Genomic DNA, 15,278 nt, shown 5'->3' on the forward strand with positions numbered 1-15,278 from the left:
TATCAAACATGGCAAGGGAAAGAAAAGGGAGAAAGAAGGCAAAAAAGGTAAAAAAGAGAAAAAAGATAAGAGACAGGCATAAGTGTGTGGGTGTGTGCAGTTTATAAAAGAAAAAGAAAAAAATGCAAAGGAAAAATGTCTCGCAATTTCCACAATTTGTCAAAAAATATTCCATATCTCAAGCCCTAAGTTATTACATATAAAACAAAAATACATCTAAACAAAAAACCTATGTTAAAAGAAAGTTAAGGTTTCAAAGTCCACCATTCAGAAGTTCAGTAAGATCAGAACAAAGGTTGCCTGTGCAGCCATAATTCCGCCCCCTTGTGCAAATGCATCTTAAGACAATTTTTAATTACATGATCACATCATATTTTTTTCCCACACAACCCCTTGTCAAAGTTGTGCAGGGTTTTTTATAGCAAATACAAAAAACAAAAATTCCATAACGTGGTATCAGACTGACCCCAACGTGGGCCATCAGCAGAACTGGAACTGGCAGGAAATGAAGGGTAGGAATAAATGGTTAGTATTCATAAGGGAGAAAGGCAAATAGCGTGGTCTCCCAAGAATCGACATTGGGATCTGTGCTGTTCAACATCTTCAGAAATGATCTAGAAAAAGAGGTGAACAGTGAGGTGCAGAGGATATAAAATTACTCAAAGTTAAACACACACTTGGTCAGTGAGTTTCATGGATATCTGCTGACAGCAAAGGCACATTGGGACTCCGTTCCCTCCTAAAATCTGGAATAATGTATCTAGTGGTTACAGATCCTCTTAGCCTACCTGTCTGTCTCCTTCTGCCTGTCTCCTGGAATGTCCCTCAACAGCATATCCCCTTCAGTTCTTGTCAGTCCCTCTTCTATTACTCTTTGCACATAACAGTCCCACTCTGCTCCTGTCCCTGCCTAGGCCACAGGTTCTCAATCTTTTGGGGCTCAGGATTCATTTGTAAACCTCGATGGCCTGTCACAATGCATTAAATAGCTTTAGTGCAAAACACATGTGGTTTACTAAATATTTCTTATCCACAATATACAATATCCACATCAACAAAACAAGTACTAAATAACTACAACTTACACACCGTAGTGGCAGCTCCTGTGGCTCCTGTCCATCGGAACTAGCTGGGCTAACCTCCTTGTTCCAGGCACTGTGACCTCTGGGGTTGCAGCACCCCTCAGGTTTGGACCAGCCCCTCTGACTCAGCACAACTTACTCAAATTTGCCCCCTCACCCTACATCATGCCAGCAGGACAACTGAGCCAAACCTGAGTAGCACTGCAACCCCATGCACAATATTGCAAAATGCCCCAAGTGGGGAGCAGAGCCCAGCCAGCCCCACATGTCAGCAGCTGCCACTGCAGAATGAACGAGGGGTAGGCTCTGCAACTCCCTCCCCAAAGACAGGACCTGCCCCGAGCTGTCAATTCCCCAGGCCTCCTAAGCAACCCTCTGACACACATGCAACCTAATTTTGGGTCATGACTCCACAGGATCAGAAACCCTGGCCCAGACTGTACCAGTCTTCATACTCCTGTCCATCCCTCAAATATGTTGCTATTTCCCTTCTCTTATCCCCTGTACCTGTCCACCAATAGACTGCTCTTCCCCCTTGACTCTATTACTGAACCCCCTGAATTCAAAAAAGTTGGCTTCTGTCTCCTCCTTGCTACCTAGTTTCCAACAGGGGGAGTATTGAGAACAAGAGAGAAAGTCTCCTTATTCTCAGCTCTGGTGCCCACAGTCACAGCAGTCATCAACAGCCAGAAGGAGCAACTGCAGGAAAAGTCCAGTTCAGCTCTGGGCAGGAACATGACAGTTCTGTAGATGTGGAGCATGCTTAGCGGAGATGCAATGTCCTGAGAATTTTGCTGCCATTTTCTAACAAACCTCTTTGGAGCATGTGGAAATGGTAATTTTTAGAGGCTTATAATGTGGCTAAATTGGGGTGGGTTTTCAAAAGAATAGGTAAAGGCATTTCTCTGACCCTAGGATATACCACCTACCATATTTCAAGTCCCTGCTCAAAAGCATGAGGTGCCATAACTTCTCAATGAAGCAGCTGCAATAATTTTGTAACATTTGGCAAAACAATGTAATTTTTTCTAACCCTGTTCTCAATAATGGATGAACTGTTTTTGCTACAGCTTTCCAAAAAAGTAGTATTTATGTCACACAAGATGACCTGAAAATTGGAAAGGGGAGGATAACTGTATGGAACCTGGGCAATTGCTACTGTGCATCATAATTACTGGGTAACTGACCTAAGTCAGCCAAACATGGCTAACAAAATGGGCTTTACCCATGATATAGTGAAGTTAGTTGGAAGATTCACACTACTCACAGTTCTGGATTTTTACGTACCACAAATAATTGTAAGGGTTGCTCAGCAGGCAAAGGAGCAGAACTCTTTTTGATTTTCACAGAAACTTTAGCCTCTTCCTCTGACTGTTTTCCTTCTCCTTCTTCAGCATACTTTTTTCTTTTAACTTGACGATTTGATCTTCTCTTCTACAATACAGTAATATCAACATAATATTTTTACTGAAAATTCTCTCTCGCAAGAACTGCTTATATTGATTTTTTAAAAATAGTCATTCAGCTACACTACATATTATTATAGAAAATTTAGTGAGCTGTAATTTTGATAAGTGTACAAATTTAAAGAAAAAAAGTAACTGTATAAACAACAACAGGGTGGGGAGATTCTAAGCCAAATTTTGGACCTACAAATCTTGTTAATGTTTCTTTAAGTTATACATAATAAAATATAAAAGTAGTTAAGTGGCTTTGTCTGTATTTACAGCTAAGAAATGAAACTGGAGTAATGTTTTCTGGATATTTACGAACAAAATTCAAGTGAGAGCTATTTTGTTTCATGAATTCACTGTAATTTCTCCCAACAGTAATTTCATAAGGATAAATACGGAAGACCACTGTGTGCTATTAATCTATCTAAACCAATAACCTATAAAGTGAAGATTTACACAATATGCTAAAGTGAGTCCTCTATTAAATAAAAGGTCCTTTTTGTATAAACCGGTATTATGAAGACTCTCAGAAATTAAGAAAGGGAAGAGACCTATCAGATCATGCCAGTCATACTGCTGATACTGTATGATTTTTATTAATTATTATTATTATTTGTTTTACACAAGTATACTGTCCATTCCATCATCTCCTCTACGGGTCTCGATCAAGGTTATTCTAGTATAACCAACATCAACTTTGAGATATCATACACATTTAAGCTTAATGTTTTTTTACTTTTTAAAAAAAATCTCATTACTAGACTATCCCACTCTTAACAATTTCTCTCACTTTGGTGTTATAACTCTCAAATACTTGCAGATTTTACACATTTAACCATTTTAAGCTTAATGATAAAACCACCTTTACAGTCTCTTAATTATTTTGATGAGCTGATGACTAACAGGAGACTGGATAACAAAGGCAACAGCAATCAGTATAACAATTAACACAAAGTCTGACAACTAACTGATTTGAAAACACTGATCTGCCTACGAAAATCTCTTATTTTGGGCAATGAATCAGCAGAAGTATAGAAATAAGACAGCTCTGCAACTCCATACATACTGGACTGAGCTTTATAGCAAAGCAACTGAATCACACGGATTTACTCTGAATGAAGCACTCATTTACAGTAAGGTGTTTCTCTAATTAGCTAGCAATCAACAAGGCTCTACACCAAATATGGCAAGTGCCAAAAGCTTCTGCAGAACTTACACTACTGCATCAGAGTGAAAACTGACCAGTCTAGTCTGTTATCTGAAACATTAAAGCTATGAGCCACAGTGGAAGCAGGTGTTGGGGCAATTCATTAAGCAGAAATAAGGTGTACAATAGTCCCTGACACACTTTTGCAGTAGCCAAGAGGCTCTTATCTATTTTAAGGGTTTTGTATAGAGCCCACCACCATAATAACTAAGCATATATAAAGTAAAGTATATTGAGGTCTCCTGTGGAATCCTTGGAGTCTTTCATAACTAGTAAAGTGAGAAGAACAGAACGTTTTACTTGCATTGAATTTATATTGTAGGAAGGGAGGGCAATTTTTAAATGGGATGGAGGGGGGGAAGAGGATTGGTTTAAATATCTAATTATGGCAGGAATGCTCTCTCAAGAGGAAGATGGTGTGCCCAATGAGGAGGCTGAACTCCAAATTAATAAGAGGTTTCAGAGTAACAGCTGTGTTCGTCTGTATTTGCAAAAAGAAAAGGAGTACTTGTGGCACCTTAGAGACTAACCAATTTATTTGAGCATAAGCTTTCGTGAGCTACAGCTCACTTCATCGGATGCATCACGAAAGCTCATGCTCAAATAAATTGGTTAGTCTCTAAGGTGCCACAAGTACTCCTTTTCTTTTTGCAAATTAATAAGCGTTCCCCTGAGAGTCTGTTCCATAGTATGAAGACCTCAAATAAAAATACTTTATCTCTAGCTCTGACACTTTTTCCCTGGGTTTTGTGAGCTGCCTTGCTCCAGAAAAACACAAACATCCTAAAAGATAGCAGATGGAGATGTAGTGAAAGAGCAGGGTCCTAATCTAACAATGGCCTTGAAGATAAGGATCACAACCTTAAACTGAAACCAGAAGTGGAATGTGTGTGTGTGTGGGGGGGAGGAGGTATGTATACAAAGAGATTGCTCTTTTTCCTTCCTTAAGTGAATGCCTACAAGAGACACATACCACCCAGAGGCTAATACAAATAAGAAAATTCCCCTGAGGAGGATTTAGAGATAACATCCCCTTGGGAATCCCAGACACCTTTTACTTCTCAACAAGTAGAGGATTTGGGAGTTGGCTTTTCACTTAGGTGAGCCCCTAGACAAGTGAAGATAGGCAACAACAGTAAACACAAAGCAAGAAAAGACACATCATGGTCTACAACAACACAGAAAAGAAAAAAAATGAAATAATGCCAAGAAGAGAAAGATATAGTAAACATTAGGCAAATTGTATTTTCTAAAAATTATCAATTTGATCAACTAAGTTGCTATAAGGGCTATAAGTTGCTATAAGTTAACTCACGCGATTAACTCAAAAAAATTAATCACAATTAATTGCAGTTTTAATCACACTGTTAAATAATAGAATACCAATTGAAATTTATTAAATAATTTGGATGTTTTTCTACATTTTCAAATATATTGATTTCAATTACAACACAGAATACAAGTGTACAATGCTTACTTTATATTACTTTTATTACAAATAGTTGCACCGTAAAAATGACAAAAGAAATAGTACTTTTAAATTCACCTCATACAAGTACTATAGTGCAATCCCCCTATTGTGAAAGCGGAATTTACAAATGCAGATTTTTTTTTGTTACATAATTGCACTCAAAAACATAACAATGTAAAACTTTAGCGCCTACAAGCCCACTCAGGCCTACTTCTTGTGCAGTCAACCGCTAACAGAAACAAGTTTGTCTACATTTACGAGAGATAATGCTGCCCGCTTCTTATTTACAATGTCACCTGAAAGTGAGAACAGGAGTTCACATGGCACTTTTGTAGCCAGCATTGCAAGGTATTTACATTCCAGATATTCTAAAGATTTGCATGCCCCTTCATCCTTTGGCCACCATTCCAGAGGACATGCGTCCATGCTGATGACATCCATTAAAAAAATAATGTGTTAATTAAATTTGTGACTGAACTCGTTGGGGGAGAATTGTATGTCTCCTGCTCTGTGTTTTAACTGCATTCTAACATATATTTCATGTTATACCAATCTTGGATTATGACCCAGCATGTTGTTTGTTTTCAGAACACTTTCAATGCAGATTTGACAAAACGCAAAGAAGGTACTGATGTGAGATTTCTAAAGATAGCTACAGCACTCGACCCAAGATTTAAGAATCTGAAGGGCCTTCCTAAATCCGAGAGGGACGGGGTGTGGAGTATGCTTTCAGAAGTCTTAAAAGAGCAACATTCCGATGTGGAAACTACAGAACCCAAACCACCAAAAAAGAAAATCAACTTTCTGCTGGTGATGTGTGACTCGGATGATGAAAATGAACATGTGTCAGTCTGCACTGCTTTGGATCGTTATCGAACAGAAACCATCATCAGCATGAACGCATAAAATAAAAAATGAATATAATCATCACAGACTTTAGTATACAGGGAGAGCATATAAGTGAAAATAATTATGCTCAAGCCTATCGGAATGGAGCTCTGTCCGTCTGTATTAGGTAGTCGTTGTCAAAATGGGTTTTTTCATGCACAGAGAAACCATAAATTTACAGATATCCAAATGCTACATCATAATTAATAAAACACAGTAGTCAGCTATCTCTGAAAGGAGGGCATTTCAGGAGAAAATGTAGGCAGTCATAGAAAAAATGTCAGCTTATCAGTATGAAAAAAGAAACTAGAGAGGGATTTAAAGAAGTTAAGAGAGCTAGAAAAAAGGTCAACTGTTCAGTCAGACATATTTCAAATCCTAGAATACTTGCAATATAAAAAGAAAAGGAATACTTGTGGCACCTTAGAGACTAACAAATTTATTTGGCTGTAGACAATGGATCGTGTGGTGTGGTCTGGATGAAAGCTGGAGGAATGTAGGTAAGTATAGCAATCAGTAGGTTTCCTGTAACCCAGGAACCTATCCTTGCAACAAAGCCCATTGCCAACTGTGTCCACCTACCTATTCAGGGGACAACATCATAGGGCCTAATCACATCAGCCACACTATCACTACCGCTGCATAAAACAGAACTCCAGGTAGCTAACTACTATTACGACTGCTATTACCTGCTACAACTGACATGATACCACAGTAGCACTAACACAGTCAGTTTTAAGATCAACTGCTCCTGACGCTACCTAGAGCATGGTCTCAGAGCATACTCAGCTCCATTTTTATTGGTTTAGAGAGGAAATGGCATTCTTCTTACACTGATTCTCACAGGCTACGAAGAACTTAGGTGACTTCCTAAATTCCTTGGGTAGGATTTTCAAAAATGCATAAGCAATTTAGGACTATAAGTCTCATTCAAAGTAACTTATGGACTTTTAAACCTCTTCTCTTCATCTTAACCAAACAAAATATTATCCAAAGCAAAGTGACTACAGTTTATAGAGATTAGCTACTTTTGTGCTCCAACTGGCAGGAGTTTTTCCTGACTGATGCATAAAGAGGCATATAATTCAGTCAGCAATGGAGTATCATCCTTCAGAAGACATTCAAAGAAGGTGCCTCTAAGTTCCAGAGTGCATGGTATTTAACAAGTTCAAAATTACCACACCATTGCAGGTAAGCCTTACAGTACAGCTACACTGAGATTTTGGATCTTGCAATTTAATTGTTATACTACAGCTTCATGGACACTGCATCAATTATAAGAAGCTATGGCAGTTCACCACTAGTACTACAAAAATTGAAGTAGAAAGATTCTAGGAAGGCGTGTTCATTCCAAATGGAATTGTACCACTTCATGCCGGTGGAAACCTCATCCATGAAGATGATGATCATATAGAAATAAATTTAGAGACCACTGATGGAAAGAATATCTTCCATTCAGTGGCTAGAGTGGTATTTCAAGAGTCTACAGCTACCCAAACATCACAAGAAATATCACTGAAGTATGGGAGAGAACAGTTACTTCTTCTCCCTTGAAAATCAGAGTCTCTTACACACTGTGCAGCATTTGAAAAACCTAGAACACTTCCACAAGCAACACGCCTTGAAAACATTTTTGAGATAATCAACTGTGTCTGTAGGCAGAACAATCTTCTTGGCACAGAACTGTGTACAAGTCAAGGTAATGAAGACTCTGGTAACCCTTGCACTCTCGACAGAGATCATAATGATGAACAAGATGATGGATAATGAGGTTGACTAAAAATGTCACCAACCCTATTACATTTCAATGATACCTGTGCAGCAAATATACTATTAGAATTTGTTTTTCCCTTTAGATTGTTGTTGTGATGCTTTGAGGTCACAAAGAAATACAATTTTGTGTGTCTTGAAATAATACACAGAGTGATTAAACTAACAGAAACAAATGCAAATACTTCTAAGTGGTCATCTCAATGTGTTGTTGGTGTCGTTGTTTATCCCTGTTTCTATGGTAACGGCACCACTAGATAGCTCCACATCATAGCTCATCTTAAAGGAGACATAATAGGCTTTCAAATGATGTATGAACTGCATGTGTATAGAGAGGGTACATTAGGCATATCAAATTGGTGGCCTATCAGGATTCAATCCAAGTCAGGATTGCCTGCAAATATAGCTGCTGCCACCTCAGGACTCCAAAGGCTGCCTCAAAGTTTCTCCTTTGTAAGGAGTCCTCTTTCCTATCTGTGGTGTCTTTTGGGAGGAAATTCCCTTTAGTAGCTACTGCAATGTTTTGAAGGATAAATGGAGGCGAGAACAGCTCCCTGTGTGCTTGACGGATGGTTTCTTCAATACGCTGAGAACTAGACTGAGGTTCCAAGGCAGAGTAAGCTATCTGACATGAGAAAAAAGGTGAAATGAACCTTGAAGTCATAGAGTGTGAAAATACTGAAAACCCCTCAACAGGTAAGTGAAAAGCTGTAAGAGCAGCCAGGTGGACTTTGATGGAGCTCAGTGACAAGCTCAGGATTTTTGAATTCGAGTATATGAGTGAGGTGCTAGGAGGAAGAAAATGCCCACTGGGTGCATCAGAAGTGGAACTGCTTCCACTTTTGCACGTAGGTCTTTCTCATGAAAGGTTTCCTACTATTAAACAGCACATTCTGTTCTTTGAAAGAACAGTCCATTCTACACCCAAGAGTCATTGAGGAGCCAGGACCTGAGATGTAGTATGAAGAGGTGACAGTTTTCAGAGTAACAGCCGTGTTAGTCTGTATTTGCAAAAAGAAAAGGCGTACTTGTGGCACCTTAGAGACTAACCAATTTATTTGAGCGTAAGCTTTCGTGAGCTACAGCTCACTTAAGTGTAGCTTTCACTTCATCTTTTTTCATTTCACCTTTTTTCTCATGTCACTGTAGCTCACGAAAGCTTATGCTCAAATAAATTGGTTAGTCTCTAAGGTGCCACAAGTACTCCTTTTCTTTATGAAGAGGTGAGTCAATGTGCTCGATTCTTGGGTCAGTTTTTGTCAGAGGAGGGCAAAAATGTGGCTAAAGAGTTAGGCGAATCAGGTACAAGAATCATATCACTGCCTTGGCCAAGCTGGTGCTATGAAAATGATTACTGTTTGTTCAGGGGCCTTAAGAAGTAAGTGTTGGGGGACAGGCATATATCAGAATCTGAAGCAAAGGCATGAGGAATGCATTTCGTAAGGAGTTGCAGCTGCATCCTGCTCCTGAGTAGGATCGCAGACATTTTGTGTTGGAGGGTGTTGCAAAGAGGTCTATTTCCAGAAAGTCCCAGGAAAGAAAAATCTTACATAGAAAAGGATTGCTCAACCTCCCATTCATGGTCCTGGAAAAAATGCCTGTTCAGTGTGTCTATGATGGTGTTCTGCAGACATAGTAGATGTACTGCTGTGATTTTGAATTAGTGGTTATGCACAAGTTAGAGAATTATTGCCTCTGTGCACAAGGACTTGCTCCTTCTGGACAATTTATATAGTACATGATAACTGTTGTCTGTCATGACTCTGATCAAGTGGCCCTTGATCTCAGGTAGGATGTGGCTGCTTCTGTACTGAACTGCTCTGAGCTAAGCCGACTGATGTGAAGAGCAGACTTCTAAGGAATCCATCTACCTTGCACCATGAGGTCCTCACGGTGGCCCCCCCAGCCTACTACAGAGGAATCTGTGGTGATGATCTTTGTAATGGTATGGATGCAAGAATGGAACTCTCACGCAAACCTTTTGGGGATCCTTCCAACAACTGAGAGAGTCGAGAACTTTCTGAGTAACAGAGACACACTTGAACATATGTTGTGCATACTGGGACAGTAGACAGTTCTGAGCCAGGCCCGAAGGCATCAGGAATGCAGTCTGACATGAGGTGTTACGACTGTATAGGCTGCCACATGGTTCAGAAGCTGAAAGTAGGCCACTGCTATAGTTTCAGGGCCCACCAGAGATGAGGTTGGAGAGGCAAACTCATGTTTTTGTGGGAAATATGCCCTGGTGATTGTGGAGTCCAGGGTGGCCCCTATGAAGTTTGTGTGTTGGATAGATGTCATGGTAGACTTTTATGCATTGATTCAAAAGCCCAAGGAGTGGAAGAGGACTAGAACTTTGTTGGTTGTTGACAACCTCAGGGAAGGAATGACCATTGAAGAACCGGTTGTCCAGATGGAGACTATAACTATTCCTATTTGCCGCAGATGGGCTGTGACAACCAAGAAGCTTTGTAAAGACACCAGGTGGTCAGATGGCTGAAAGGAAGTATTCAATACTGATAGTGGCTGTTGCCGATGACGAACTGTAGGAAGTATCTGTGAGCTGGATTCACTACCATATACAAATATGCACCCTGAAGGCCAAGGGCCACAAATCACTCTCCTGGATCTAATGATGGTTTTATTGCTGCTATGGTTACCATCTTGAACCTCTGTATTTGAACAAATGTGTTCAGAGTCCAGGATTCGTCTCCATCCTCCTTTTTTCTTAGGTACCAGAAAGTACTAGAAGTAGAACTCTTTCCAGAAGAAAGAGAGGGAAAGTGGTTCAATTGCCCCCAAGAGCAGGAGGGCCCTCCTGGCTTCGAAGATCCTCAAAAGAGAGAGAGGGAGGAGACATAGTGGGTGAAGGGAATGGAGTTGAAATGAATGGCACAGCCTGATGTCATGACTTCTGGAATCCATGTGTCTGTTGTGATGTGCTTCCAAGAAAGACTGAAATAAAGATGTCTTGTAGGATGTCTAGTGGAGTGGTGCAGCATAAAATCCAGATTGTGAAATGACTCACAACAAAGATCAAAATGGTTGTTCAGAAGAAGTTGCCAACTGAGAGGTGACAACAGATGGTCCTTTCTCATGGCATCTGGGCCTCTTTTTGAGTAGTTCTACAGTTCTCTGGGAAGTTTGGTAGGGAATCAACTGAGACGATTGGGTTGTCTATGACCTGCTAAATTTTTTCTTGGTTGCCCAGCAATCAGAGGGTTGCTCGAGAACTCTTAATGAATGAAGAGATTCATCTGTATCATCACTGAAGAGCTTGGGGCCTTTGAATGGAAGTTCCTCCACTATATTCTCGACTTCCCTGGGGAAGGAGGGCTGCAGCCATAAAGTATGGTGGATAGCTAAGGCAGCTGCTGTAGAATTAGAGGCTATGTCAGCTGCATCCAACGAAGCTTGCAAAGAGGGTTTGGCAATCCTCTGACCTTCAGTGACAAGAGCCTGGAACTGGGTCCTTCTGGTTTTGTGGCAAAGAGAACTTGCTGAAATTTGTGGTGTCCTATTTAGTTACCCTGATTTGTAATGCGACCAAAGAACAGTTTTTTGCAGAAAGTTCCACACACTCAAACTTCTTGTAGTGAAGATCAATCTGTTCTCTGTTTCTCTCATTTACAACATCATCTTGCAAGTAAGCAGTGTAGTGTCTGGTGTCTGCAATATTAATTGAGCTGCTAACAGAAGAACATCATTTCTAGGTAAGGCTATCTTACCTTTGGGAGAAGTGTGTAGGATATCTGCCAGGGCATGTTGTGGCTCCTGGGCCTCTTTCAAGGAGATTTATAAGGATCTGACTATCACCTTCAAGAGCTCTTGGAAGACTTCAACATCATTTGCAAAGGATGAGGGAAGAAGCTACCTGCCTTGTCTGGAGAGGAAGAGGAACTTGTTAGATGGTGCTGCCTTTTCTTCAACTTTTGAGGGTCATCTTGAGGAAGGTGGTCTTGAGGTACTGGTGACTGCACCTCTTGGCAGTTCCTCTTTTGTGAGGATACCTACTAAAGACAGTCTCCATACAGGACCCTAGATGCCAGAAGGCCCATTGGGATGGGTCCTAAGGGAAGGAGGAGGAGCTCTGAAGGTACTCCTGCCATGGAGGTTGTCAAGTCAGTTGTCAGCTGGTTCCTAGGGTCTCTTCCTTAGGATACACCTCAGAGAAGGTTCAAATGGGGTGCAACTTCTCTCATCTGTCAAGTCGCAGCTTATCTGGGGCTAGATTTTTTTTTTCAGCTAGTCCTTTGTATCTGGGAGGCCGAAAAATTTCTCCCAGTGAAGAACTTCCAGAACTGAAAAATATTCCTGCCCTACACTTGGAGGGCCTGGTTAGAGCCCATTTGCACTTTGGGGCACGATTAAATAAGTATGTAAAATCTACCACCGAAAACCATCAGCAGATATGGATATTTTTATTTTCTATGATGCAGTTTGTGCCATGAACGTAGGATGGGTTTAGACGTTACAGGGATCACAGACAGGGAGGGAAAGGAAGTAGGCAGAAATGGCTAAAAGGGAGTACTAGAGGGAATACAGGATCAAGGTTGGTTGTTGATGGGAGGATACCGCGCACATCCCTATCAGTCTGAGCTCTTGTCCAAAATGTTGCCCCACTGGCTTATGAGGCAGAAACAGATAGTCAGAAAAAGAAAAATATGCTTCTTTTGTACAGCACAGCACACATTTAACTGCTGACAACTCCAGACAGTTTAACGCTTTCCTAGTTTGTCTGGTTCCTCCTTCTCCTATTCTTCCACTCGAGGTAAAGTTTTGGAAGCACTTCTAGCTAATTCTCCTCCAGCATCACCGGGATAATGAGAGCCCAGTAAGTTCTGTTCTTCCTTGGATGAGAAAAGTTTAGGCATTTCCTTGCACAGCCTGTGGCTACCTTGTAGATATACTTCACTGTAGGTTGTTGAAGAAATCTCTATCATTGCATTCAATGATGGAGGATTACCAAGAGGAGTATACCTCTGCCTTCTACTTCTTTCTGGGCTTGCCTGACATTCTTGTGCAATTTGTGGTCTTGCAGCAACTCAGTGAAAAGGACAGACTCCTAACAGGGAAATTTTCAGGACAAAAATGCATAGCCTAGGCAGAAGATCAACGCTTAAGATCTGAGGACTTCCCAGCGCAGAATATTTTACATATTGCTTAATGTACTCCTGGTGACTGACTGTCCTGTGACAACAATTAATGGCCACAGACCAAGAAAAGAAAATGGCATTTAGTGTACAACAAAGAACTACAAATTAATAAAAACTGATGACATCACTACTTGGAATATTAAAATATCTGAAAAGCTGGTAGAGAATTCATTTTATTTACCATAGGTACTATTTAGAATAGCAGTATTTATCTCAATATTAAAACTAAACAGACTATCATCAGCTTAATATATGCCATCCTGTACAACAATTTTTCTTTTTAAAACTAACACCAGTGAGAATTTTCATCTAGATAAGGACTCATCATCCTAGGATTGCTACATCTATGGTTTCACCTAAGCCTATGGTGTTTTTAACTTCCTTTTGTTAGGAGGTATTTATACCCTTCAAAAATTTTGCTAGGCCTTGCCAGTCAAGCTATATAAAAAATAGCGCTGTCAAGTGATTAAAAAAATGAATCGCGATTAATTGCGCGATTAAAAAAAACTAATCACTGTTAAACAATAACAGAATACCATTTATTTAATTAGGTTTGGATATTTTTAACATTTTCAAATATACGGATTTCAATAACACAGAATACAAAGTGTACAGTGCTCACTTTATATTTATTTTTTCTTACAAATATTTGCACTGTAAAAAATCAAAAAATATCGGTAGTATTTTTCAATTCACCAAATGAAAGTACTGTAGTGCAATCTCTTTATCATGAAAGTTGAACTTACAAATGTAGAATTATGTACAAAAAGAAACTGCATTCAAAAATAAAAACGTAAAACCTTAGAACCTAAAAGTTCACTCGGTCCTACTTCTTGTTCAGCCAATCACTCAGATAAACAAGTTTATTTACATTTGCAGGAGATAATGCTGCTTGCTTCTTGTTTACAATATCACTTGAAAGTGAGAACAGGCATTTGCATGGCATTGTTGTAGCCGGCACTGCAAGATATTTACGTGCCAGATGCGCTAAAGATTCATATGTCCCTTCATGCTTCAACCACCATCCCAGAAGACATGCTGATGACGGGTTCTGCTCGATAAATATCCAAAGCAGTGCGGACCAATGCATGTTCATTTTCATCATCTGAGTCAGATGCCAACAGCAGAAAGGTTGATTTTCTTTTTTAGTGGTTCGGGTTCTGTAGTTTCTGCATTGGAGTTTTGCTCTTTTAACACTTCTGAAAGCATGCTCCACATCTTGTTCCTTTCAGATTTTGGAAGGCACCTTAGATTCTTAAAGCTTGGGTTGAGTGATGTAGCTATCTTAAGAAATCTCAGATTGGTACCTTCTTTGAGTTTTGTCAAATCTGCAGTGAAAGTGTTCTTAAAACGAACAACATCTGCCGGGTCATTGTCCGAGACTGCTAGAACATGAAATACATGGCAGAATGCAGGTAAAACAGAGTAGGAGACATACAATTCTCCCCCTAAAGGACTTCAGTCACAAATTTAATTATGTATTTAAAAAAACAAAAAAACAAAAAAAAACAAGCATCATCAGCATGGAAGCATGTCTTCTGAAATGGTGTTTGAAGCATGAAGGGGCATACGAAAGTTTAGCATAACTGGCACATAAATACCTTGCAATGCCAGCTACAAAAGTGCCATGCGAACTCCTGTTCTCACTTTCAGGTGACATTGTAAATGAGAAGTGGCCAGCATTATCTCCCATAAATGTAAACAAACTGGTTTGTCTTAGCAGTTGGCTGAACAAGAAAGAAGTAGCCTTGAATGGACTTGTAGGCTCTAAAGATTTACATTGTTTTGTTTCTGAGTGCAGTTATGTAACAAAAAAGTCTACATTTGTAAGCTGCACTTACATGATAAAGAGATTGCACTACAGTACTTGTATGAGGTGAATGAAAAATACTACTTCTTTTGTTTGCCATATTTACAGTGCAAATATTTGTATTAAAAATAACAAAGTGAGCAGTGTACACTTTGTATTGTGTTGTAATTTAAATCAATATATTTGAAAATGTAGAAAAACATTCAAAATATTTAGAAAATTTCAATTGGTATTCTATTATTTAACAGTGCGATTAAAACTGGGATTAATTTTTTTAATCGCAATTAATTTTTTTGAGTTAATCGCGTGAGTTAACTGCGATTGTCAGCCCTAATAAATAACATCAATAAACTTTTATTGATAATCATTTTTATGCCACCTTATAGCCATAAACCTCAGAGCAACCTTACAACCTTAAGTTTGGTGCTGTGTTTCTTGTA

At 39.6% G+C, this 15,278-nt stretch overlaps 1 protein-coding gene across 10 annotated transcripts in view; it reads right to left on the reverse strand.

Moving 5' to 3' along the window:
* The window catches only part of CHD9 (chromodomain helicase DNA binding protein 9), a 185,559-nt gene that overhangs the window by 93,441 nt on the left and 76,840 nt on the right, over nt 1–15,278 (reverse strand). For all 10 annotated transcript variants that reach the window (XM_084645123.1, XM_084645126.1, XM_084645124.1 and 7 more), the window contains one exon: nt 2,370–2,516. In XM_084645123.1, coding sequence (XP_084501249.1) covers nt 2,370–2,516 — 147 coding nt within the window. The remainder of the gene's footprint in view (nt 1–2,369; nt 2,517–15,278) is intronic.

Source organism: Lepidochelys olivacea, assembly GCF_965140295.1.
Source record: "Lepidochelys olivacea isolate rLepOli2 genome assembly, chromosome: 12".
In the NCBI taxonomy this organism is placed as follows: domain Eukaryota; kingdom Metazoa; phylum Chordata; order Testudines; family Cheloniidae; genus Lepidochelys; species Lepidochelys olivacea.